General features: G+C 43.1%; 1 protein-coding gene across 4 annotated transcripts in view; it reads left to right on the forward strand.

The window, feature by feature from the left end:
• Positions 1–22,310, forward strand: part of ABCA1 (ATP binding cassette subfamily A member 1) — a 181,829-nt gene that overhangs the window by 45,728 nt on the left and 113,791 nt on the right. For 2 of the 4 annotated variants that reach the window (XM_068553818.1, XM_068553821.1), the window contains exons 1-2: positions 50–330; positions 21,372–21,535. In XM_068553818.1, the coding sequence (XP_068409919.1) occupies positions 21,470–21,535 (66 nt within the window). In that variant the 5' untranslated portion in view covers positions 50–330; positions 21,372–21,469. Of the gene's footprint in view, positions 1–49; positions 331–21,371; positions 21,536–22,310 lie in introns of those variants that run through there. The other 2 variants (XM_068553819.1, XM_068553820.1) reach the window with 2 other exon arrangements.

Here is a 22,310-nt window from a genome sequence, read left to right on the forward strand (position 1 = left end):
AAACAGAGGCCGGGAAAGGGGGCGGGGAAGGAGGGAGAGAACAGGCTTTGACCGATAGTAACCCCTGCGCTCAGCGCAGCGGAATCTATAAAAGGAACTAGTCGCGGCAAAACCCCGGTAATTCTGAGGAAGAGTGAGTGCGGCCGGGGCCGGAGGAGCGGCGCCGACACATCTCTCCCCCGGCGCAGGTGGGCAGAACAGGGGGCGCCGCGTGACCAGCGCCGCCACAGCCCATTTCTCGCGGCGCTTTGCTCCCTTTCCCCCACTTCTTTCCCAGAAGGGTTTTTCAAGGGGTGGGGGAAAGAGCCGGAAACAAAAAGTGGAAAACAGGTAAGAGGCTCTCCAGAAACTTGGGCTGGGGTTATTGTTTTGTTTCAGGGCCGAGGGGACTTTGGGAAGCTCTGGGTTTCGGGGACTTTAGTCCGAACCCCCCACGTCCCCACCTCCTGCAGCGCAAATGGGGGGGGGCGTAAGGGGGGGGGGAGGACGTCCTAGGACGAGCTCTGGCGACCCAAAGACGCGGCGCCGCTGTGTTCAGGGTTCGCCCGGCGGTGGAGCCCGGGGAGCATCTTTGGGCGTGGAGACCCGAGCGCAGTACCTGGGGCGCAGTGGAATCGGGGGCTCCTGGTGGTGCTGGGGGCGCTGCAGCCGGAGTGGGGAGAGTGGCAGGTCTGGCACTGAGCTCTTCCCTTTGTTTGGAAGCTCCTGAGCCGGCTGGAATCCTCTCTGGCTGCGGGTCGGCCGGCGCCCACCCGGACAAATGCTAGCCCTCAGTCTCCTCCACTCCGTTCTTGCGAGTTGGACTCTGGTCTGAGGATCGGTCCCCTGCGCCCCCGGACTGGAGCGGCGCGTTCTTGTTCTCCAAGAACGCGACTGGGAGGCGCACCAAACCGGGTCCATAGCGCTAGTGCTCATTTGAGGCCTCGGGGGCTTTGTTTGGGTCCCTTTCTACGGTCTCCGTACGCTCCCCGGAGCTGGTATCCCTGACGCAGCTGGGGCGACGAGAGTTCTGTTTCTTTAAAAAACGTTAGACTTAGAAGGAGGGCCTGAGGAAACCTGGAGCTGAGGTGCCCATTCCCCTGTTCCCCATCTTCCTGCCCTTTGCTGCTTGTCTCTTGGGGCAGCCTCAGGCCGGGCACGGATGGGGAAGCTGGGGCGAGATGGTGTAGCGGAATGACCGAGAGTAACCCCGGCGGGCGGTGCAGAGCTCGCAGCTCCGCTGGCGGGCTGCGCTCCGCGGTGGGGGGAGGGATGGCTGGGCGCCGGCTGCGGGTGGCCACGGGGGGACTGATCCACAGCGCCTCCTGGCCGGGTGGCCTGGGAATCGGCTCCTTGGCCGGAGTGAGGCCGGGCTGTACGAGGCGTTGTCGCTCGAGGGTTCCGACCGAGATGCGGTGAAGACGGGTGTTGCAGACTGAGAGGAAACCTGGAGAACAGGCGAAAGCGCGTCTGGTTCTGTTTTGTTACAGTGGTTCCCAACTCCCAGAGCGTTGCTAAATGGAAGGTTCTTGGGGCGTGGGCCAGTGCCAAGGTTGTGTGTAGGTGCCTCTTTTTCAACACTTATCAAAAAGAAGGGAATAAACAAGATAAAAGAAAATAAGGAGAGAGAAAGAAAAAGGGAGAAAGAAATGCGGCACTGCAAAAGCGATACCATCAGCTTTTAAAACCAACACTTTTCAGTGACACAACAAACTGAGCGAGTAGTATATACATTAATATAATAGAGAACAAATTTGATATTTAAGAAAATTCTTTGGTGATGAAAATCAGCAAGTCACTTTCTAAGGCCCGGTCCCCACCTCCCCACAAAGAACACCTCACAAAATTTTGCAAGTTCAAAAGCAAAGTTTTACTGGTTCTTTTAACAATAGTTTGGGACCCAAACCTAAGTTTTGATCTTCTTTTCAGACAAAATTTAAATCCCAACTAAAAAAGTACTTAGTTTCTCATTTCCCCTTTTATTAATATTTCAGCCCATCTTCCTCATACCTACCACAAAATTAACGGAGGCTTTCTTTTGTTCATATCGTTCTCTTGAGGCATTTCTCCCAAATGAAAGAAAGTGTGAAAGCATGGAGAAGTTTCCGGAGTAGAACCTCTTCTGATGGTATAATAATTTTCAAATACAAAGTTTTCATTGTCAGCTTGTTCCCCAAGTGCTCCTTTTACACGAGCTTTAATGCTTTATGCATTAATTCATGATAGAGTTTTGGGAAAACATTGGCTACACAGAGCACATTAGTATTTACTCGAGAAAAAGCGGTAGAATCAGAGTGACCAGCCTTCGATGACCACAGTTCATTTAAGGGGTAAGAATTTCTACTGTAGTCAGAGTAATTCATTAGCTCCCTTGCAGGGACCAGCCTAGTGTTCCAGAATGACATATATCTGATTGTGAAGGGGATACCTGTGATATGTGTCTCCCCTCCAGATGAGCATTTGAAATCTCAACCCTCAGTTTACATCTAAATAGAGGCCTGTAAGGGACCCTGGACACCTTTTGACTTAGGGCATATTTACAGTTCATGTGAGACAGTATAAGACAGTAGCTTAGGATTGGAAAAGGGTGATTAGGGTTTGGTTGTTTTCAACCTCTGCTCTAGGAAACCTTAATGCTTACATTATTAAAAATGAATGAAACCAAATGAAACTCAGCAACACAGCTTTTTAGTATCTTCTGTAGTATTTACCTTATATGGAGAGGAGTTGGAATATTTTTCCATCAAAAATTTTTTTAGGGGATCTTCCTTCCCATAAACCAAGTTGCTTATGCTGTATTCAGAGTGATTGTAAATTGTTAATATCTTTGCTATTTTAATTTTTAGCTCCTAAGATAAATGGACATGACCTTAGACTCCTTAATTATGAGCTTTTTTTAGAATCTAGAAAATACCAATAGATGTTTGGTTTTTACATTTCTAAAATACTCTCAAATCCAAATACATTTTTATTTACTATCTGGATGTTAAAGGAATAATGAAAGTATAATGCTCCTTACGGTTAATTACCTCAGTATCAAATTTTAAAGATCTTGCTGAAAACTTGTTTTAATTTAACTATTCTGGGAGAGGGCCTACACTGAAACTGAAACCTTCTTCATATTTGCATGTGGAAATAATCATAAGTGCCAAAGTTACAATATTTATTTAATAGACACTGTTAAATAGCACCAGATGCCAAGTACTGATACAAATGTTTTTCAAATACTATTTTAATTTTTACAACAAATCCACTTATTATCCCTATTTTGCAGACTGAAAAACGGAGAGGGTAACTAACATGTCCCCAGCCACACACCTTGCAAGTGGCAGAGCTAAGTTTTGAACCCAGCCAGTGAGCCCCAGATTTCTTTGACTCCCACACTAAGCAGTGAGGTGGTACAATTTCAGTTGCTATGGGCAGAGGACTTTGTGAGGATGCTCTCTGAGTTCTGGTATATTCATCTGCTCTAGTCTTTATCAGAATCTGCAGCCTGTGTTATATTTCCCTTGTTGCTATGAGTGGGCCAGCCAAGTTCTCTTCAGCTTGTTGGGACATTGGTTGTGTAGGGATTGCAACACCATGGAAAGGACAGACAATAAAATTTGCTCAACTCTAATTCTTTACTTGGTTTAAAATGAAAAATTTACTCTCGTTTTAGTCAAGTATTTGTGAGTAGGTCTATGATGATCTCGAAATCTTTTCCTGTGTGATGCATAGAAAATGGATAGACAGAGGATTTGGCTGTAAAAGGATAAGGAACAAAAGAAAAAGGGAAGGGATTTCCCTGTGGCCCACTGGCTAAAACTCCGAGCTCCCAATGCATGCGGCCCGGGTTTGATCCCCTGTCAGGGAACTAGATCCCATATGCCACAATTAAAGATCCCTCATGCTGCAACTAAGACCCGGCACAGCCAAATAAATAAATAAATAAACAAATAAAAGGAGAGAAAAAGGGAAGAGAACTATTAGTTAGCTGTCAGTCTTAATTTTGGTGAATTTTTAAAATTGGTTATTGTACAATATGACTTCTGCTTGTTTTATCCCTAATTATGTCTTGGACCTTCTGAAATAAACCGTTTTTCTGTTACTGCCATTACTGTCTAGGAATCAAATTTAGCCTTTTCTTAAGGCATCTTTCTCTGAAAGTACATACAGTTTCAAAGTCAGCTTAATAAAAGTGAAATAGGATGGGAAACTCTTTTTCTTATTAAATTGGTGTAGCACCTTAGAAATAAACTCTTAGGAAAGATTTCTTCTTGATTACATTATTGTTGATTTACCTTATGCTGGGTGTTGTTTCAAGCGTTTCACACGTAATAATTTAGTTCATTCTCATGAGAACCACATGAGGTGGGTTCTGTTATTATCTTCATTTTACAGATGGGGAAACCGAGGTACAGACAGGGTAAGTAGCCTGATCATGGAGTTTGTAAATAAGTAGTGGAGCTGAGGCTGCATCCCAGGCAGTCTGGTTTCCATGAATTTACTAATAGCAGGGTAAGGACTTCATTAAAATATCAAAGTTTTGACAAATGAAATACTAGCAAAAGGCAAAAAATGAGTCTCACTTTTCGTTTGGATATTTCCGACTGCAAATAGTTCCCTGAGTAGGTAACCAGCATAGGTGTTGTTAAAGAGGCACATTTTGGAAATATCTGAAGCCAGAGGAAGAAAATCTCATATGTAAAATTGCTTTCAGGTAGAGCCTTTGGTTGTTCTGCATTCTGTTGAGACGATAAGCTGTATTAAAGCAAAGATCATTTACTCTGAGGAGCATCAGACTTGGTTCCTAAAACAAAAGAAAATTTGAAATCCTGTCTTTTTCCATTTTGAAAATCTACTCTAAGACCTGATTTAAATGCCATCCTTCTCATAAGCTCTCCTGAATTCACACCTTCCTGCCAACACAGAGTTAAAATGAATTATCCCCTTCTTTTTTGCTCCCATAGGATTGGATCACAGCACTATTCATGTCATGGGTTTAATTGCGTTTTTGTTGTTGTTTTCATTGTTGTTGTTATAGTTAACATTTATTTGTCTTCTTCTTGAGTGTATGCTTCTCCAGGAGGGCTTTGATTCATTCTCCTAGTCCTTAATTCACCCTCCTTGATATGGAAGGGGATTCAATAAATGCTGACTTAAACAAGTCAAAGAGAATGGGGAACTAATGTTGGTTTTCTATATTCTAAAGATGAATTAAAATGATGGGATAATCACAGAAAAGCTAGGACTTCATTCTTTCTTTAGTGGAGTAAAGTGGAATGAGCCTGATGAAATATGGGGCAGCAAAACTGTGGATTATTTTGCTTCAAGAGTAAGTAGTAAAACAGTTTCTTGTGAGTTTTTGAAAAAGCATGAACAGAAATGGGAAGTAAATATAATTTGTGATGAAAAATGTGTCATTAATGAACTATTTAAATGGACAGTATGTTCAAAACTACAGAAAACAGTATTGCAAATGCCTAAGGTTGTCTCTCAAAAGGTGAGCCCTATTGATAAAGAAATGAAGAAAGGACGATCAAATGAGTATGAAGGTTCTATGATCCTTCAACTATCCTACCAACAGCTGGTTAATATTCCTTTTGAAGAGTTAAAACCTGGACAACTTGAAAAGGCTGAAATACTTTATGTTTCAAAATGTGGGACATTTTATGTTAAGTTATCTAAAAATAAAAAGATTTTATCAGATTTAACAATATTAATTACTAAAGAAGTAAAAAAAATCCTCTTTTTTATCAATGGAAAATATTGAAAAAGGCTTAGAATGCTTGGTAAAATCTAAAAAAACTTTGAAGTGGTATTGATCAAAAGTAGAAAAAAAGTGTGTTGATGAGAAAGTGCTTGTTTTTTTAGTAGACCATAGTAGGTATGAAATAGTGCCTTTATGTAATACCAAGGTGCTTACTAAGGAAATCAGACATATTCCAAGACAAGCTGTACCTTGTAAATGGATTTGGTTTGAAAATTTTAGGAACATGCCATTTGAGTCCATTGTGTGTTTAGTTGCTCATTTGGAAATAAAGATTCTTTTTCTGAAAAAACAAAAAACAAAAAACATTTTATAAAATGTTTTAAATTCATGTATTCTAGACATAGAATTATATGAGGAAAAACTCTAGTTAAGTTTAGGTTTATGACAGACTGAGAAATATTAGTACGTACCTAGGCCAGTTTACTTGTAGAACAAACAATTCTGACTCCATTCAGCTTCATTTCTCTTCTTGAGGCAGCTGTGATTTGAGAAAGTGCTGTAGTCTGTGACATTTCACATTAAACTACTTCTATTTGCACATTAATTTATTTTTTAAAAATAAGAATGAGATAATTCACTAAGTAGTTTAGAATTTAATTACTTAAAAATAGAATTTAATTTTCAAAAAAACCCAAAATAACCTTTTATGTATAGGATCTTTTCCTTTATTCATTTTGTGTGTGTGTGTGTGTGTGTGTGTGTATTTGTTTAGAACTGCAACATTTTCTATGCCAAATCCAACTTCCAAGAAGCATTTGGAAGTCAAAACATTTTATTTGGCTAGTCTTGAAGTCAAGATGTTTTATGATAACTGATGTTTAGTCCAGGACACTTCCTAGGAAGAATTTTGTATATAAAAAACTAATCAGTGGCTATCAATTATTGGGAGAGGATTTTTGACTACATAGAGAATATGATGAAAGCTATGGATTCTCTCTAAAGAAAAAATATACACAGGCATGTACACTCCAAATTTTACATATAATTACATACAATTTGACGTAATTATATTCTACATGTAATTTGAGAAACACACTAAGGAGTCATGTGACCCTGGGCAAGTCATTTTACTTTTCTGAGATATAGTTTCTTGGTTGATGAGATGAAAGAGGCTGAGTACATGACTTTTAAAGAGCCATTCAAGCTTTTACGTCCTTTAACTCTATGTCAGTATTCAGGAAAAAGGATGATTCTTTGATTGGAGCTGCCCAGAGAAATGTCCTGAGGGACAAACTCAGCATTAGTGTAACAGATCGTGTGGGTTTTGAGAGGTGGAGTGGAAATACCCAGGGAATGCATAAAGAGCGTTTTTTGTTTGTTTTGTTTTGTTTCTGTTTTTTTTTATGAGTGTTTTGATGAGAGTGATGATGGAAGAAAAGAAGATGGTGGGAAGAGAGGAAGGTAGAAGCCTGAGGGTGTTGGAATTGCCTATTTAATCTGCATTAGGTGGATGAAGACTTGAATCATAGACCCAAAAGGGGAATTTCATCCGAAATGCAAGGGAAGGAGGGGTTGGTTGATCTCAATAAATTTCAATGGAACAAACATGATGTAGTGAGACATAGTGAGACATTTGTCTCATTTCCGACTCAGCATCTGGAGAATCTCTCTGAAAGAGAATATTCATTTGGACTCTCCATTCTGGACATCTCCATTTTGAGTATAGGTTTTGCTTCTTATATTGCAGTCTTGTTAAGCCAATACATGATAGGGAAAAAAAAGCTGACTTTTAAGACTCATTCATCCTCCAAGAAAGGATGAAAATTGGACTAACCTTATGAAAATATTTCTAAATATCTCAGAAGACTTTCACTGGGGGTAGATGGGCAAGACACAAAGTTTTCTAAAGCATTGCTCTGAATTAGTTGTTTCAGAGATCATAGTAGATTAGGACTAGAAGGAAGAAGAAGGGGAAAAAAAAGGAGCAAGAGTTTTCAGGGTTGGGGCAGGCATGGGAGGAAGGAAGGAACTGCTAAGAAGTTGTTTGGGTTTCATATCCCTATTTACACTTGCTTTGCAAAATTTCTGTGGGATGCCAGGTTGGGAATAGTTTTTGCCAAGAGTCAAGCCAAGCTTGTTTTCTTGAAGAAGCAAGTCCCCAAGGGGATGACAGCTTGAATTCAATTGGATCTGGTATTTAGATGATCCAAGTTTGACATAAAAGGCAGCATTGATGGAAGCAGCAGCTTTCCTTGGAAAGGCAGAGAGAATGTAAAGGCCCGGACTGATGGCTTTATTTTTTAAAGAAAAATCTATCTATCTATCTATCTATCTATCTCTCTATCTATCTGTCTCTATTTATTTATTTTGGCTGCACCAGGTCTTAGTTGTGGCATGTGGGATCTTTTAGTTGCAGCATGAGGACTCAGTTGCAGCATGCACGCAGGATCTGCAGAGTCTTACCAACTGGACCACCAAGGAAGTCCCACAGACTGATGGCTTTAGATTGATCTGTAGACTCTTCTCCATTCCCAGATGGAGGGTCTTGGGATGGAAGTGGCCGTTTACCTTAGCTGGGGTGAGGTGTGATTTCTGGTACTGGAAGAAGGAAGGAAGAGGACGACATAATTTTTTAAAAATGTGTGTGCATGTGTGTGTGTGTGTATCTGTCTATGGCTAATGTACAAAAAATACCATTAAACTGAAATTCATTTCTTCAGCAAATATTTTTCAAACACCATGTAAATACTAGGTGCTGAACAGATGTCAAAAGACTTTAAGGATCTGCCATCATGACAATCTTTAGCTTGACATTCAAGGCTCTTTGACCTAAGACTCTGACCATTTTGACAGCTTTGTCCTGGACTTTAAGAGGCATCCACCGCTCTGGATTTTCTCACCAGTGATGCGCATGTAGTCTGACTCAGTAAATATCTGTTAACTGACTCTCCCTCTATGGGTTTTCCTCTTTTCTCTGATTTCTACTTTAAGAACCCCTTCCTGCTATTTTTTGGCTCCTCATCGTTCTGGAATCTCACAGCCATGCTTCGTGGTCAGCTTTTGTTTGCACTGTACCCTCTACTCTGATTCCTCACTGACGGAAATTTTGCCCCTTGACCGTGGGTAGATGAGCTCGGCGTGGGCTAGGCCTTGCCCTGCGTTACCATATTTTCTCCTCACTGGATCCTGCGGTAGGCAGCGTGTAAGCCCCTCAGATTATTTCAATGGACTCACACTTTTGTAATCATCAATACATATATTTTTTAAAGTTAACTTTATGTTGGTTCTCTAAATTGAAAACTGATATCAGTTGTCTCAAATAAAAGGTAATTTTTAAAATAATTAGAATGAAAGCAAATTATTTCTTAAACGGTCTGTCTATAAAATAAACTTGCTTTCTAAAGACACTGACTCTGAGACTTGCTCTCACTTTGTTAAAAAAGGGAAATTAAGCACGTGTTAAAGAGACATTGAAGAGAAGACCAAACTTTCTCCTTAATGTAATACAGTTTTTACAAAGGCTAAAGAAGTGCTGAAAAGAATATTTTCTCATTGTGTGATTGAGTGTTTAGTACTGTGCCTGTCCATCCCCTAAAATCCTCTACGTGGAATTTAAGTACTGCTTAAATTCATCTTGTGTAGCTTTCCTGCATTTGGGGAAATATTGAGGTTGCCCCATTTTTCAGATGGTGCACCTGATACAGAGACTAGTTAAATAATTTGTTCCTGGTTCACATGCTTCAATAATGGCAGAGCCGGGGGTTCAAACTTGTGTCTGAAACCCAAGCTCCAGGCAGTTTTCTTAGACTCAGAAGATCTTCTACTCCAGTCTGTTTATCATAAAAGCTTGTTTTCTGTTCTGTGGCTCAGAGTGGTAGAATGCCTTACCTAAATTGACTCCCCAGCAGTCAGTAACTGGAACTTAAAATCTTAGCTTCTTGCCTCTTTAACCCAGGCTTCTCGCTACTGTACCAGAATTTAGGGTAGTATTTACAGTGTCCTTTTAGGAGAGAAAAAAGAAATTGGGTCTATAAGTCTGTCCTTTCAGCTTACAATGGACACTGAATCTTTGAATATTGAACTGACCTCATTTATTCTGTCTATTGGTCCAATTTGAATCTTAATAGGTTTTTCAACTGGATTTTTTTTTCTCACTCTCTTAAATAAACATTGCTCTTTGGTTGTAATTTCCTTCTGATTTCCTTTCAAATCAGAAGGAAACCTCCACAGAAGTCCTAAAGGTTGAGTCTTTCCTGGGGACCGTTTCCTTTATGCAAAAGTACAAAAACCCTATGCTAATTTTGGCCATTTAGGATTAATTGTGATTAAAGGCAGTTTATCAGGTCTTTTTTCTTTTTTTTTAACTTTAATGATTGTGTTAATTATAGTAAGGACCTTGAGCTCAAGATAAAGAAAGCCTTTGGTCAAGTAGTGTTTATTCAGTTGTCAGTCCTGTTGCAGGATTTGCAAATTTAGTGGAATTAGTGCCATTTTCCAGTTTCCAACTCCAGTCCCATTTCACATGATCACAGTATGGCTTTCTCCTTGGCTGTCTGACACTAGGTCCCAATGGCCTCCACTGAGGGGAGTGGATGTGCCCCTGGAGGGTGCAGAGACCAGCAAGGCACTCTGTCCTCAGGTGGAGCTCCACTGGGGACTCTGTGCTCACCTGATGTAGACACTTAGCACACGGTCGCTTGGGAGATGAGAGTGTGTGCATTTTTAAATGCCAGTGTCAACCGCAGTTGAAAAAAGAGGCTAGCAGGAGTTCCACTCAATAGTTTAGTTTCATCTTTCCTTAAGCACTTTTTTATCTGGCACGTAAAATATTTGATTTGTGAAGATCTTAATGACAGTAGCACTTTCTAGAAGGAATACTCAAAATTATGATAATATAGGAATAATAGAGATCATTTTCCTCTGGGAGCATCCTCCCAGACCTCAAATAATGGAGTTCATGTTGCCATTATTTGTTTTTAAAAGTCTAACATCCTTCATTTTTTGTTTCTCAGAATCACAGGTAGGTGAATTTAAACTAGTGATCTTATTCCTCTTTAGTTCAACGAGGCAGCCAGCAAAGTGGTTTGTTTTGGTTGTTATAGAGAAGGAGTTCATTTATGAAGCTGGAAGGGCAGGGCTTAGACCTTGTACCTCTGTGCCTGCCATGGAGTCCTGACTACATCCTCACCTACCTGGTCAGCTGGTCCTCACTGGGCTGCAGGGACAGAGGCATCTCGGACACATGACATGTGCCTGCACTGTCTCAAGAGCTGGCTGGTGAAAGAGGAGTTTCTGGAGAAAGTTGCTGGGTTTGGTTACATACTCTATGAGCTAGAACTGGAAAAGAGCCTGGAGATAAGTAAGATAACTTGTTTTGGCAAGAGTAAAAGGAATAAAGTGTTGAGGTGGAAAAATTATATCCAGGTGTTGATATGCTTCATTGAGTGAGTTCTTGACTTGAGCCTATGGGTTTAGAGTTCAAGGCTCCTGAACAATGCTGACAGTCCTGTATTAGTGGCTGAGCCCCTAGGGGAGGTATTCTTGTTAGCTGGCATGTTTACTTGTTTGCTGCCATGTTTACAGGGGTTCTAGAGCATCAGTCTGGCAAATTACAGATTCTCCTTTGCTCACATAAGTCCATGAAAATGAATGTCCTTCCCAACAAATTAGAGTGGCTTTGGGGAAAACCAAATTAAATGCACTCCTATTTAACCTGTGTTTCTTTGAACACAGCTGGAAATTTTGTCATGGTTTTGGGCTACCTGAACCTGTACTTTCAATGACATTTCTGACATGTTACCGTGGTGAACCTGCTTTAACTAATTTTTCTCATCCCTGAGGTCTGACTTCAGAGGCTTTCAAATTCCACAAATGTTTCCGAGCACCAAGTGGTCCTGGGCTCTGGGCTCAGTGTGGCAGAGGATGGTAAGATGTTGAGACACCATAGCTTGCTGCACATGGCTTGCAGTGTAGCAGGGACCACCTGAGAAGTTGGTACACTGGAGGAGATGGTAGGGAGAGCTGAAGAGATGGAGGAATTAGAAGGCCCAGATTGCACATAGGTAATTGACCTGGAGGCTGGAGGAAGTGGGCTGGGGAAGAAAACTGTGCTGGGTGCTAAAGATGTGGAGGACGGTGGCCTGCATGGAACAGAGGAGCTGACTACCCCCAGAGTGGGAGAATAGTATAACTGGGTGGTGGGGTCCCCAAACAGGGGTTTATGGTACAACAACGGCAGAAGTGGCATGAGGATACCAGCGTAACCCTTTCACATCTCCCACTGAGCTGGGCACTGCAGAGAGTTCCAGTGTGTTCTGGAAAAGCCCTTGGGGGAAATCGTGCCGTCTGTGGACAAAGAAGGGAGAAGAGAGATTCCTTTAATAAACTGCCCATTTTGTGCCCCATCCTTGATGAATGCTTTACCCTGTGAAGTCAGCAGCACTAATCATTGTAATAGCTGCCGTTTGCTGGATACTTCCTTTGTTCCAGGAACTGGCTAAATATTTTATATACATTATTTGCTTTATTTAATGGAGAGGATACAGGGACTCAGAACCCCTAGGGTCCCAGAGCAGGTGAGTAGCAGAGTCAGGATTCAAAACCTGCTTTCTCTGACTCCAAAACCTCCCTTCTGTCTACTGGGCCAGTTAATTCAAGAAAATAAGAGTTAAGGACGTCTGGGGAAGTTTACTGCACAGCGGCATTGGCCTGCAGGAAGTAGAAGGCAGTGAAGGGATTTGGGTTTGTCTGTCCCCAAGTCCTTTGAGCACTGTTATGGGAGATTGGGATTGAGATATATATACCAATATGTATAAAATAGATATAACTAATAAGAACCTGCTGTATAAAAAAAATCAATAAAATAAAATTCAAAAATTCAAAAAAAATAAACTTTTAGCCTGGGAGAAGGTTGAATATCTGAAGATGTTGACCCTTCCAAGATGTAAACCAAACAAAGTGGTTGTTTTGTTGATAGAGTCACCGAGCCTTTTATCATAAAATTCTCTTGGAAAACCCTTCTGCAACAACAGGGAATATTATCCAGTCAAGTTTTTCCGCAAATAAAGGATTGCTCATGGAGGTGGGCTTGCTTGTGTTTCTGTATCACTCAGGGTGTTTGTGACTTTGATAGTTCCTTCCCTGCAGGGCCCTCTTGCTTTGGCATTATGATTATGGTTGAGAAAATTTTTTTTTCTATGACATGTAATGTTGACAGGTATTTCATTTCTAGGAGAAAGGTTCATTTTTCCTATATGCTACACATCCCCAACCAGAGAAAAAGCAAATAGTTGTATTGTTTGCTGAAGTCTTCCTTTGAAGCTTGCTCTGTGTTTGTTTAGTGGAAATCAGCAGGGGAAGAAGGGTTATCTCTAACATTTTGTCAGAATTCCTCCATAATTCTACAACAATGAAACAAGAACTTGGGGACAGGACAGATTTGCTTTCAGAAACCCTGGATCTTGTCAGTTTTAGAAGTCCTGAGATTGTTTAGCTGGTAACAACTGGACTGTTGAGAGTGATAAATAGGATCTTTGGTTGTCCAAATATCAGTGACATGATAGAAATAGATTTACACTTTTTGAATCTCCTTTAAAATAGAATTGTTGACAGCATGAGGAATTATGCTTCTCAAAGGCTTGTTACAGATTTGTACAGTATTCATGTATCTCTTCTAGCTTTACGTTTTTATGTATTCATGTCATAACTCTCATTTTGAAAATTAACTATTAGCAAATACTTTTGTCCAGGAAATTGAATATATATTTCAGGGTGAAACAAGAATGTGCAGTTATCTATAAACTTATCGTTACTAATAATCAAGTAAGTATGATACATTTGGTACTTTAAAAATATCCCCTTGAGTTACAGATTGTTAAAACTGATAAAATTCATTGGATCTGTATTTTTTAAACAGGTATTGTGATAGCAGAGCCTCTTCTAGAATGACAGGAATTTCGAGAATGATAGAATGGCTTCCTTTTATCCTTGACTTCTATCTTGGAGGATTTCTTACATCTTCTTTCTCCTTAGATTTGAGTATTAAAATGTTATGGTTTAAGTAGGAACACAGTTTCAGGGGGCACTGAGTACCAGCCCACGGCCTTTCTGCAGGCCTCTAAGGGTCTAGTGGCAACTAAGGACAGTTTCACTGAGTTTGTGGGTCTGCAATATGGTTGGGGAATGCGAGGGGGTAGAATTTCAGGATTAGCATGAACGACCTTACAGGTAGAGAGCTCAGTGGCAACTGGGGACCGGAAAAGAAACTGAGGCAGTCAAATTAACTTCAGCCTTAATAAAACTGATGGCTCAGCCTGGGAGAGATCACGGGGCGACTCCACGGGGCGACTCCCCTCCTTCCACCACGGCAGCCGTGTCCTGTCTTCAGTCATGGGTGCAATGAGCCTGTCCCAGCCTGGTTTTCTGACTGTCAGTAACTTCACTAGCCTTTTCCCTGAATGCGGCTACTGATCCAGAGACATATACTCAGAGAGGCAATTAAAGAACAGACCTTTTCCAAGCAAGCATGCTCTGGTGGGCTTACAGCTTTCATATCTTCATTCTTCAGGACCCTCTACATCTCTCTGGAGACGAGATGCAGCAACACCTGTGATCCTTGCATTTGCATCAGCATCTCATGAAAAGGCCATTCGTTGAGCTTTACTGCCAACACGTTTACTGCAATTCATATGTGATATAGTTAAATCCTGCTGTAAATCCACCTCCTGCTTTTGTTAACGGCTAGTTATTTATTGAGATAAGACATCTAGAAACAGTTTTGTCAGGAGAGATGCTGATTGCTGTTGTCACAGGTTTCAACTTCTATCTCACTTCTGGTGACTGTGGGGAAATTTGTCTAACAAAGAAGAACACACACACAAATTTATCTATTTATCTATTTATTTATTTGTTTAAAATTTAGAGGAATAGCTGCCATAAAACCACTGGTTTTGGAAGACGAAAATTAGTTGCTGACTGCATATTTGCAGTGTATGAACTATTTGGGTAGAACTGATAGGAAAAATGTGTTCAGAAGAACAAGCAGAACTGTAGGAGGGATATAGTAGTGAGAAAGTGGGAACAGTTGTTGACAAGTTATTTCTTGAGAAACCTGGGGACCAGCTCTAACTCTAGGGGGTGAGTCTGGGCAGGCCACTTGCTTTTTGGGGCCTTGGCTTCTCTGTAAGATTGGGGTGTGGTGGGAGCGGGTCTCCAAAGCCACAGTAAACTCTTTCTATCAGCTGGGGGATGGCCTTGCGCTAGGTTGTCCTCTTCTGCCTCGAGGAGCCGACTTCTCTGCTCCAGTGAGAAACGGCGGCTGTGTGGTCCCCACTGGAGACCGTCCTCTCCTGGAGCGAGCAGGCTAGAGGGTTGGCTCCCACCCTTTGACAGAAGCTCAGTCTCACGCGCTCACAGTGTTCTTGCAGGAAGGAAAAAGACCAACCAACCCTTGGTTACTGCACAAACTAAGAGTTTCGGGTAGCAGTGTAAACACATGCCGTTTTTTTCCTTACTACGTTTCTGTAGACAGATTTAGTGCTCTAGGAGGGTAGAAGGCAGTCACGGGATGTAGTTCCTCTTTTCCTTTTGACTTCACTAAGTGGGAAAAAACCCTCCCACCTTGTCTTTCTAGCATGTCTGCCTCTTCCTCTCTCCTCCTTTCTTCTTTATATTTCTCATCGCTCTTTGAAACTTACATGTGAAGTTCAAAAGGGCCAAATGTTTTGGTGAGGAAGGGGGTTGGGGGAGCAGTGCAGTAGGTGCTGATTGGGGTCGTCATTTCCCCCATGGCACCAGGCTTCCTGTGAACCTATATTTTTTCTTTTGCCAGCATCACTGAGTCTGTCTGACATTTCAGGTTTTGGTTTCGGGAAAAGTTAAAAGAATTCACGATCCCAGCTGTCACTTGGTGACCCTTTTGCCAGTAGCATATGGCACACTCTCATTTCACTGTCCTAAAGAAAGGGGTTACCCACCCCTCGTTACTTTCTGCCTGCTTACTCTGCTTTATTTTTCTTCATTACTCCTATCACCCACTGCCTTAACAACACACTGTTATTTGTCTGTTTTATACCTCCTTGCTAGAATAGAAGGTCCACGAGAGCAGGAACTTTGCCACTTTTGTTCACTGCTGAATCTCCAATGTCTGGAACAGCACCTGCACATAATAGGCATTCAGTAAATATTTGCTGTGGCTGATGGCAGCCTGGCAGAGTTAAGGCTGCAGTTGTTTGTGTAATGAACAGGGGGTGAAGATTTTATTCACTATTTACCTTCCTAGGGAATCACACAATAGTCAAGCTTTACACTATGCAGTACTTAGGTCTTCCAAGGCATGACTTGACTTGTGGAGTATGTGAATTATTGTCATAGAACACAGGTTTTTGGGGGGAGGGAGATCAAATTATTGACATATAATTGACATACAGTTAAATTTAGCCTTTTTGCATGTACAGTTAGATGAGTTTTGATAAATGTGTATAGTATATGTATAACCACTACCACAGTCATGGTGTAGAATATTTCCATCACTCAATGTTCTTTGCAGTCTGTCCTCTCCCCCACCCCCTGGCAACCACTGATATGATTTCTGTCCCCATTGTTTCACCTTTCCAGAATGTCATACAAATAGACTCATACGGTATGTAGTCTGGCTTTTTTCTGTTAGCATAAGGCTTTTGAGATCCACCCATGCTGTTGCGTGTATTAGTAGTGCAGTCCTTTTTATTATTGCTGAGTAGTACTCCATTTTAATTTAGTCACTAATTGATGTACATTTGGATTGTTTCCAGTTTTGGCTATTCTATATAAGACTTCTATAGATGTTCACATACAGGTTTCTGTGTGAACATATGCTCTCATTTCTTTTGGGTAAATACCTGGGATGGGATGGCTGGGGTATAAGTCTGTGCGTAACTTTACAAGAAACTGCCAGAGTATTTTACAAAGTGCCTGTTCCGTTTTTCATTTCCACAAGCAATGTACGAGAGCGCCAGTTGCTCCACATACTAACACTTCCCAATTTTAAAAATTGCAGTAGTTCTAGTGGGTATGCAGTGGTATCTCATTGTGGTTTTAGTTTGCATTTCTCTGCAACTAATGATCTTTGCTTATTTGAGAAGGTCACGGTTCAGCAGGCTGTGGTATTCTCTAGGTATTAATAATTTTAGAATATCAGTGGCACTTGAAGTGAAATTTTTTTTAAAAAAATTGGCCAAAGATTTGAACAGTCGCTTCCGCAAGGTCATACTGTACAAAAAAGGTTAGAGTATGGAACTATGTTAAATTTTGGCAAAGCGTGATCCACCTGGGTGACTGATGCAAAGACCTAGAGAGGGAGCGCCTAGGACTTGGCATGAAGGTGGGGAGAAAGCAGATTTCATGGTTCCTCTGGCCTTGGGAGGGCCTTAGCTAAACCTGTTTGTGGGAAGCCTAGCTAGATTCAATTACACTTTCCCAGATGTCCCAGGAGTCACCTGGGAAGCTCAGCAGTCCTTGTGGCCGTCACAAGTGTGTGGTGAACATAGAGCCCCCTCCCTGGGGACAATTTGCCTGAATCAGTTAATCAAGCTTGAGAAACCGGTTATCACGGGCCCAGGAATGCCACCACCCTTCCATCCTGAATCCCTATTTCTCATGCCCATCTTGTAGTTAATTAATTGAGCAAATATTCCCTGAGGGCTTACTCTATGCCTGATACTGTTTTGCATGCTGGGGAAAACTGCTATGAAGAAAGAGGTCCCGTGGACTCAGAAGGTGGCAGAAACGATGCAAGCGAAAACAGAGGCTGCCCTGGGTGCACCTAGGAGGGGCTCCTAACCGAGTGTGGTCAGGACAGGATCCTACAGTTGAAGAAGAGCTGGCGAGGCTGACAGTGTTGGAAGCAGTAGTTTCAGGACCGGGAGCGCACGGGAGTCCCTGTGGTAGGAGAGAGGGCAGTCCATTTGGAGCCATGGGTAGTTTTGCGGGGCCTGGTTTAGGAGGTGGGGAGTGGTGAGAGAGGAGGCTGGAGTCATCGGGGAGACCAGCTAAACCAAGGTGAGGACTGGACTTTATCCTCAGGGCGGTGGGGTGCTGGCAGAGGTTTTAAGTGGGCGAGTGGCATACCTGGAACTTGGGTTTAGTGGAATAACTTTGGTTGCTCTGTGATAAATGGATGGAGGGGGCAAGACCGGAGGCAGGGAACCCAGGGAAGTGGCTGTTTTGGTCACGCAGGAGCCAGAACAGGGTGGCCTATTGACTGGCTGTGATTGTGAAGTAGGACCCTTTCCAGCCAGTAACTGGAAATGTGCATAAGGGCAGAAGCGAGTGTGCTACTAGCTTTGAAACATTGAGAAATCTAGTCCATAGTACGGCCTTCTTTTTGGTTTTGGTTTGTTTGTTTGCTTCCTTGGATGTAGAAATGTCCCTTTGGATTCAGTTACCTGAGCAGAGGAATTCAGGCATTGCCAAACCCTCCTCTGGGCAAAATTGCTCCCAGCTGTGGTCACCGTGTTCTGAGGTGGGAGGAGGGGATTATGCGGGAGGCCGAGGTCTGTGTCACGGTGGGTAGGGGAAGTCGGGCAAGAAGCCTGCCTGTTGGTACCCAGCGAAGCCAGAGCAAGACCTTCCACTGCTGCTCCAGGCTACTTCTCGCTGACTTCTCTGCGTGTCTCCTGGAGGGTCTCTGAGGCCAGAATCCATGTCTGGAGACCCAGAAACTCTGCTTTAGGAAAATACTCTCCAAAAAGCCTCCTCCTAGCTGTTCTCTTCTCGTGAACATTCTATAGAGGCATGTCTTCTTTTCCTCTGAGATTCTCCACTCAGATTTAGGGGATTCTGTGTCCTGGTTTGGGCCTGGGGGTCTCTGACACCAGGCCATTCTGATTTCATCCTTCCTACTTTGCCGGAAACCCACATTGGATTTGCTAGAAATAATGGAGTAGAAAAGATTGTTTAGACAGGATATAACCATTTCTCTATTAGAGGGTACTGATAGACCAGAGAAAGAAAAGTGGGGAGAAGGGAACTCATTTCTTTGACACTTACAGTGTGCCATGTACTTTGTTGGGTACTTACTTATATCGCCTCATTGAATCCATTGAATATCATGCAAGGTAGGTATTGTCACCCTCATTTTATAATGAGGAAATTGATGCTCAGAGAGCATAAAGATTTGGCCAAGGGCACAAAGTTGGGAAGCTGGGCCTAATTCCTGTCTAGGCTCTCTTTCTGCTAAGTTAATTTTCCTTTTTAAAAAAATTTTATTTATTTATTTATTTTTGGCTGTGTTGGGTCTTCGTTTCTGTGCGAGGGCTTTCTCTAGTCACGGCAAGCAGGGGCCACTCTTCATCGCGGTGCGCGGGCCTCTCACTATCGCGGCCTCTCTTGTTGCAGAGCACAGGCTCCAGACGCGCAGGCTCAGTAGTTGTGGCTCACGGCCCTAGTTGCTCCGCGGCATGTGGGATCTTCCCAGACCAGGGCTCGAACCCGTGTCCCCTGCGTTGACAGGCAGATTCTCAACCACTGCACCACCAGGGAAGCCCCCAGTTTTCCTTTTTTAATTACAAACTTGTGTTCCAACCTCCTCATTGTTACCTTGGGGATCTGAAAAGGTTCTTGTAGCTTCTAAATTAACTAAGTGATTCCTGGAGAGCAGCTTTCGCATGAGAAAAATCTAGCTAATTATTTATTTCTGTGTTTCTGGAATGCAAGCCCTGTCCTAGGCCACTTTCAAAATAATTTGGGATTGCAAGCACACAGCTCACAATCAAATTCTGGCTCTCAGCGCTTGGAGGCCAGTTGCCATCTTTAAACAACAAATTGCGGATGGACACAGTGCTGATTTAACTCTTCTTTTTGGAGTGAGAATTTTTTTCGGGGGGGGCGGCATCTGTGTCCAACTAGAGGTTTGCTGAGCAAACGATAAAGAAAAGAAATAGGGGGACTTCTCTGGTGGCGCAGTGGTTAAGACTCCACGCTCCCAATGCAGGGGGCCCAGGTTTAATCCCTGGTCAGGGAACTAGATCCCACAGGCATGCCACAACTAAGAGTTCACATGCCACAACTAGGGAGCCGGTGAGTCACAACTAAGGAGCCTCCAAGCCGCAATGAAGGAGCCCGCCTGCTGCAACTAAGGAGCCCACGTGCCAAAACTAAGGAGCCCAAGAGCCACAACTAAGGAGCCCAGCTGCTGCAACTAAGACCCAGTGCAACCGAATAAATAAATACATCAATAAATAAAAAGAAAAAAGAAATAGGTCCCAAGACTTGACTATTTCAGAGGAATCCCTGATTTGTTGGCTTGTCAATGAATGAATTAAAATACATAATAGTAGAGTCAGTCCTTCTTCTCAGACACTGCAGACTCCTTCCATTCCCTCTTCTTTTTTAGAAGTTTTTAATCCAGGTCCTTGTGGGGTGGGGACCAAGAGGGTAAAATCCTGCTATAGATCAACCTTTGCATTGAGGTCTGTTTGGACCCACAGATATTTAGTCCAGTACTTGGTTTTGTATGCACAAGTGCTCATTACATTCTTAGCTGTTTTTGCTGTTTGTTCCTTGGGCCTAATATCCCACCTCTACTCCACCACAGGCCACAATGATTAAATGAGCCATTTTAGAGGTAAAGCTGGTTTCTGATTTCTGCTAAGGGTTCGTGACTGTGAAGTGGAATCAGGGCGTAGCTTTGACCTGTGTGTCCCTCCCTGCTTCCAGTTTTCATTTTTCACCCTTTCCCCAACTTTAATTTTAGTATGACTACCTGGGATTATTCCAGTATTAAACGAATACCATTGTTGAGGGGGCAGCAGGGACACACAGAAGGTTGTATCCCCTGTTTATGAGAACCCCCGCCCCCAGCATGGCAAAACAGTCCTCCAAGGAGGCACCTGTGACACCTGACAAGGAGTAGGCGGGCCTTGTGTGCAGGTGCAGGTGTAGCAAGACCAGAAATGTGCATATGTCCGGACAATGAGAGCTTGTCAGTTTCACAGGTGATGCTCTCCGTCTGCCTTAGCTGCCTTGTTTTTCTCAATGGGATATTGTTTCCTTTCCACACACACACAGCACTGGGGTTGTCCTCATCACCTGGGAGCCAGGTGTCCTTGGCATTTCCTTGGTGTTTACTCACACCATCTAAGATACCATCACATCTAAGACACGCTGTGACTTTCCAGATTAGGAAACTGCTTTATCGATGGTGCCATTTATCACCAGAAGGACTCAACTTTGGAGCCAGATGAAAACGTAGCTTGCAGCAAATTTCAGGGACTAGCATAAGTCACTCCAGGTTCAAGGCAAAATTTATAAATGCTACTGAGATTTTCTGAGACGGGAGGCATTTTCTTAGCGAAGGGAGGCAGGTCTCTAGGATTCCAATATGCCCTTTGCAATCTCAGGGTTTTGGCCACCTAAGGTTGCTCACGTAGGTCTGCCTTCATAAGTGCATTTTTCATTCCCAAATGATCACACCAGTGGAGCTCAATTGATTGGGATAATAATGACTCACTCCCAGGCTACTGCCAGAAAACCTTCAGAATCCCTGTTTACCAGAGACCCCAAGGCTAGAAGTTGGTGACTCATGACTTAATGGAGAAGTAGTCATGAGGCAGAGCTGGGTTTGAGGGCTCAGGTGAGAGGGCTGGTGCAACAGCCCTCACTGGCGTATAGCTTTGCAGCAAAAACTGACGGTGCTCTCCCCTCTTGCTTTATCTTTCAGTTAATGACCAGCCACAGCGTCCCCCCTGTGAGCTCCGGCCACTTCCTCCACGGGCTCCCGAGCCACACGCAGGCTGCTGTGGTGTCGGCTGAGGTAACATGGCTTGTTGGCCTCAGCTGAGGTTGCTGCTGTGGAAGAACCTCACTTTCAGAAGAAGACAAACAGTAAGCCTGGGTTTCTCTGGGGGTTCTCCCATGCTTTTCTTCCTGATTTTGAGTTGGGAGGGGAGGAGGGGGGAAAGGGAGTCTTCTTGGTTTTCTCAAAATGATTGAATGAATCTGGCCCCGGTGGACACGGGACTGTGTGTAGGGTCCTGATCGAGCCCCGTCACTTATCACAGGGGGCAGATTGGCAACCAGGCAGAAATGATAGCTGTGGTTTGTGCTAGTACCCAGGCCTGAGTTCTGACCTCTGGAATCTCGCACAGAATTGCCCCTTTGCCATCTTCCGCTTAACTTTTGCTGCAGCCCTGGGGGCCACCTGGCTCTCCAAGAGCGTCTAATGGTTTCTGGGCAGTGGAAATGAAGTGAGTTCGTGGCCCAGCTCTTAGAGATCAGAGGCTGGATCTGTTAGTGTCAGCGTGGACTCTTTCCTGTCAGCTTTGACTGCAAGCCTGGAGGAATATAAAACTGAGATTTGTTTTATATCTGTGGAGCGTTCTAAGCCATTCACTTCTGGATGGGACAATGACCTTTTCAGTAATCCCGAGAAGGCCATCTTTAACTCACAGGTGAATGGTATTTTTCCATGAGAAGATAAAGGCTATAAGGCCCAGTGATCTCTCTGAAGCTCCGACATCAGCTCTTGGCTTCTCCCTCTCTGAACACTCCTAGAGATCCCGTCCAGTCTCCTGGGTTTAGCCTCACCTCTCTGTAGTAGGCTTCTAAATGTCTGTTTCCTGCCCTGCCTTTTTTCCTGAATTCTAAACCTACATCCCCA

Source organism: Eschrichtius robustus, chromosome 10 (assembly GCF_028021215.1).
Source record: "Eschrichtius robustus isolate mEscRob2 chromosome 10, mEscRob2.pri, whole genome shotgun sequence".
Lineage (NCBI taxonomy): Eukaryota > Metazoa > Chordata > Mammalia > Artiodactyla > Eschrichtiidae > Eschrichtius > Eschrichtius robustus.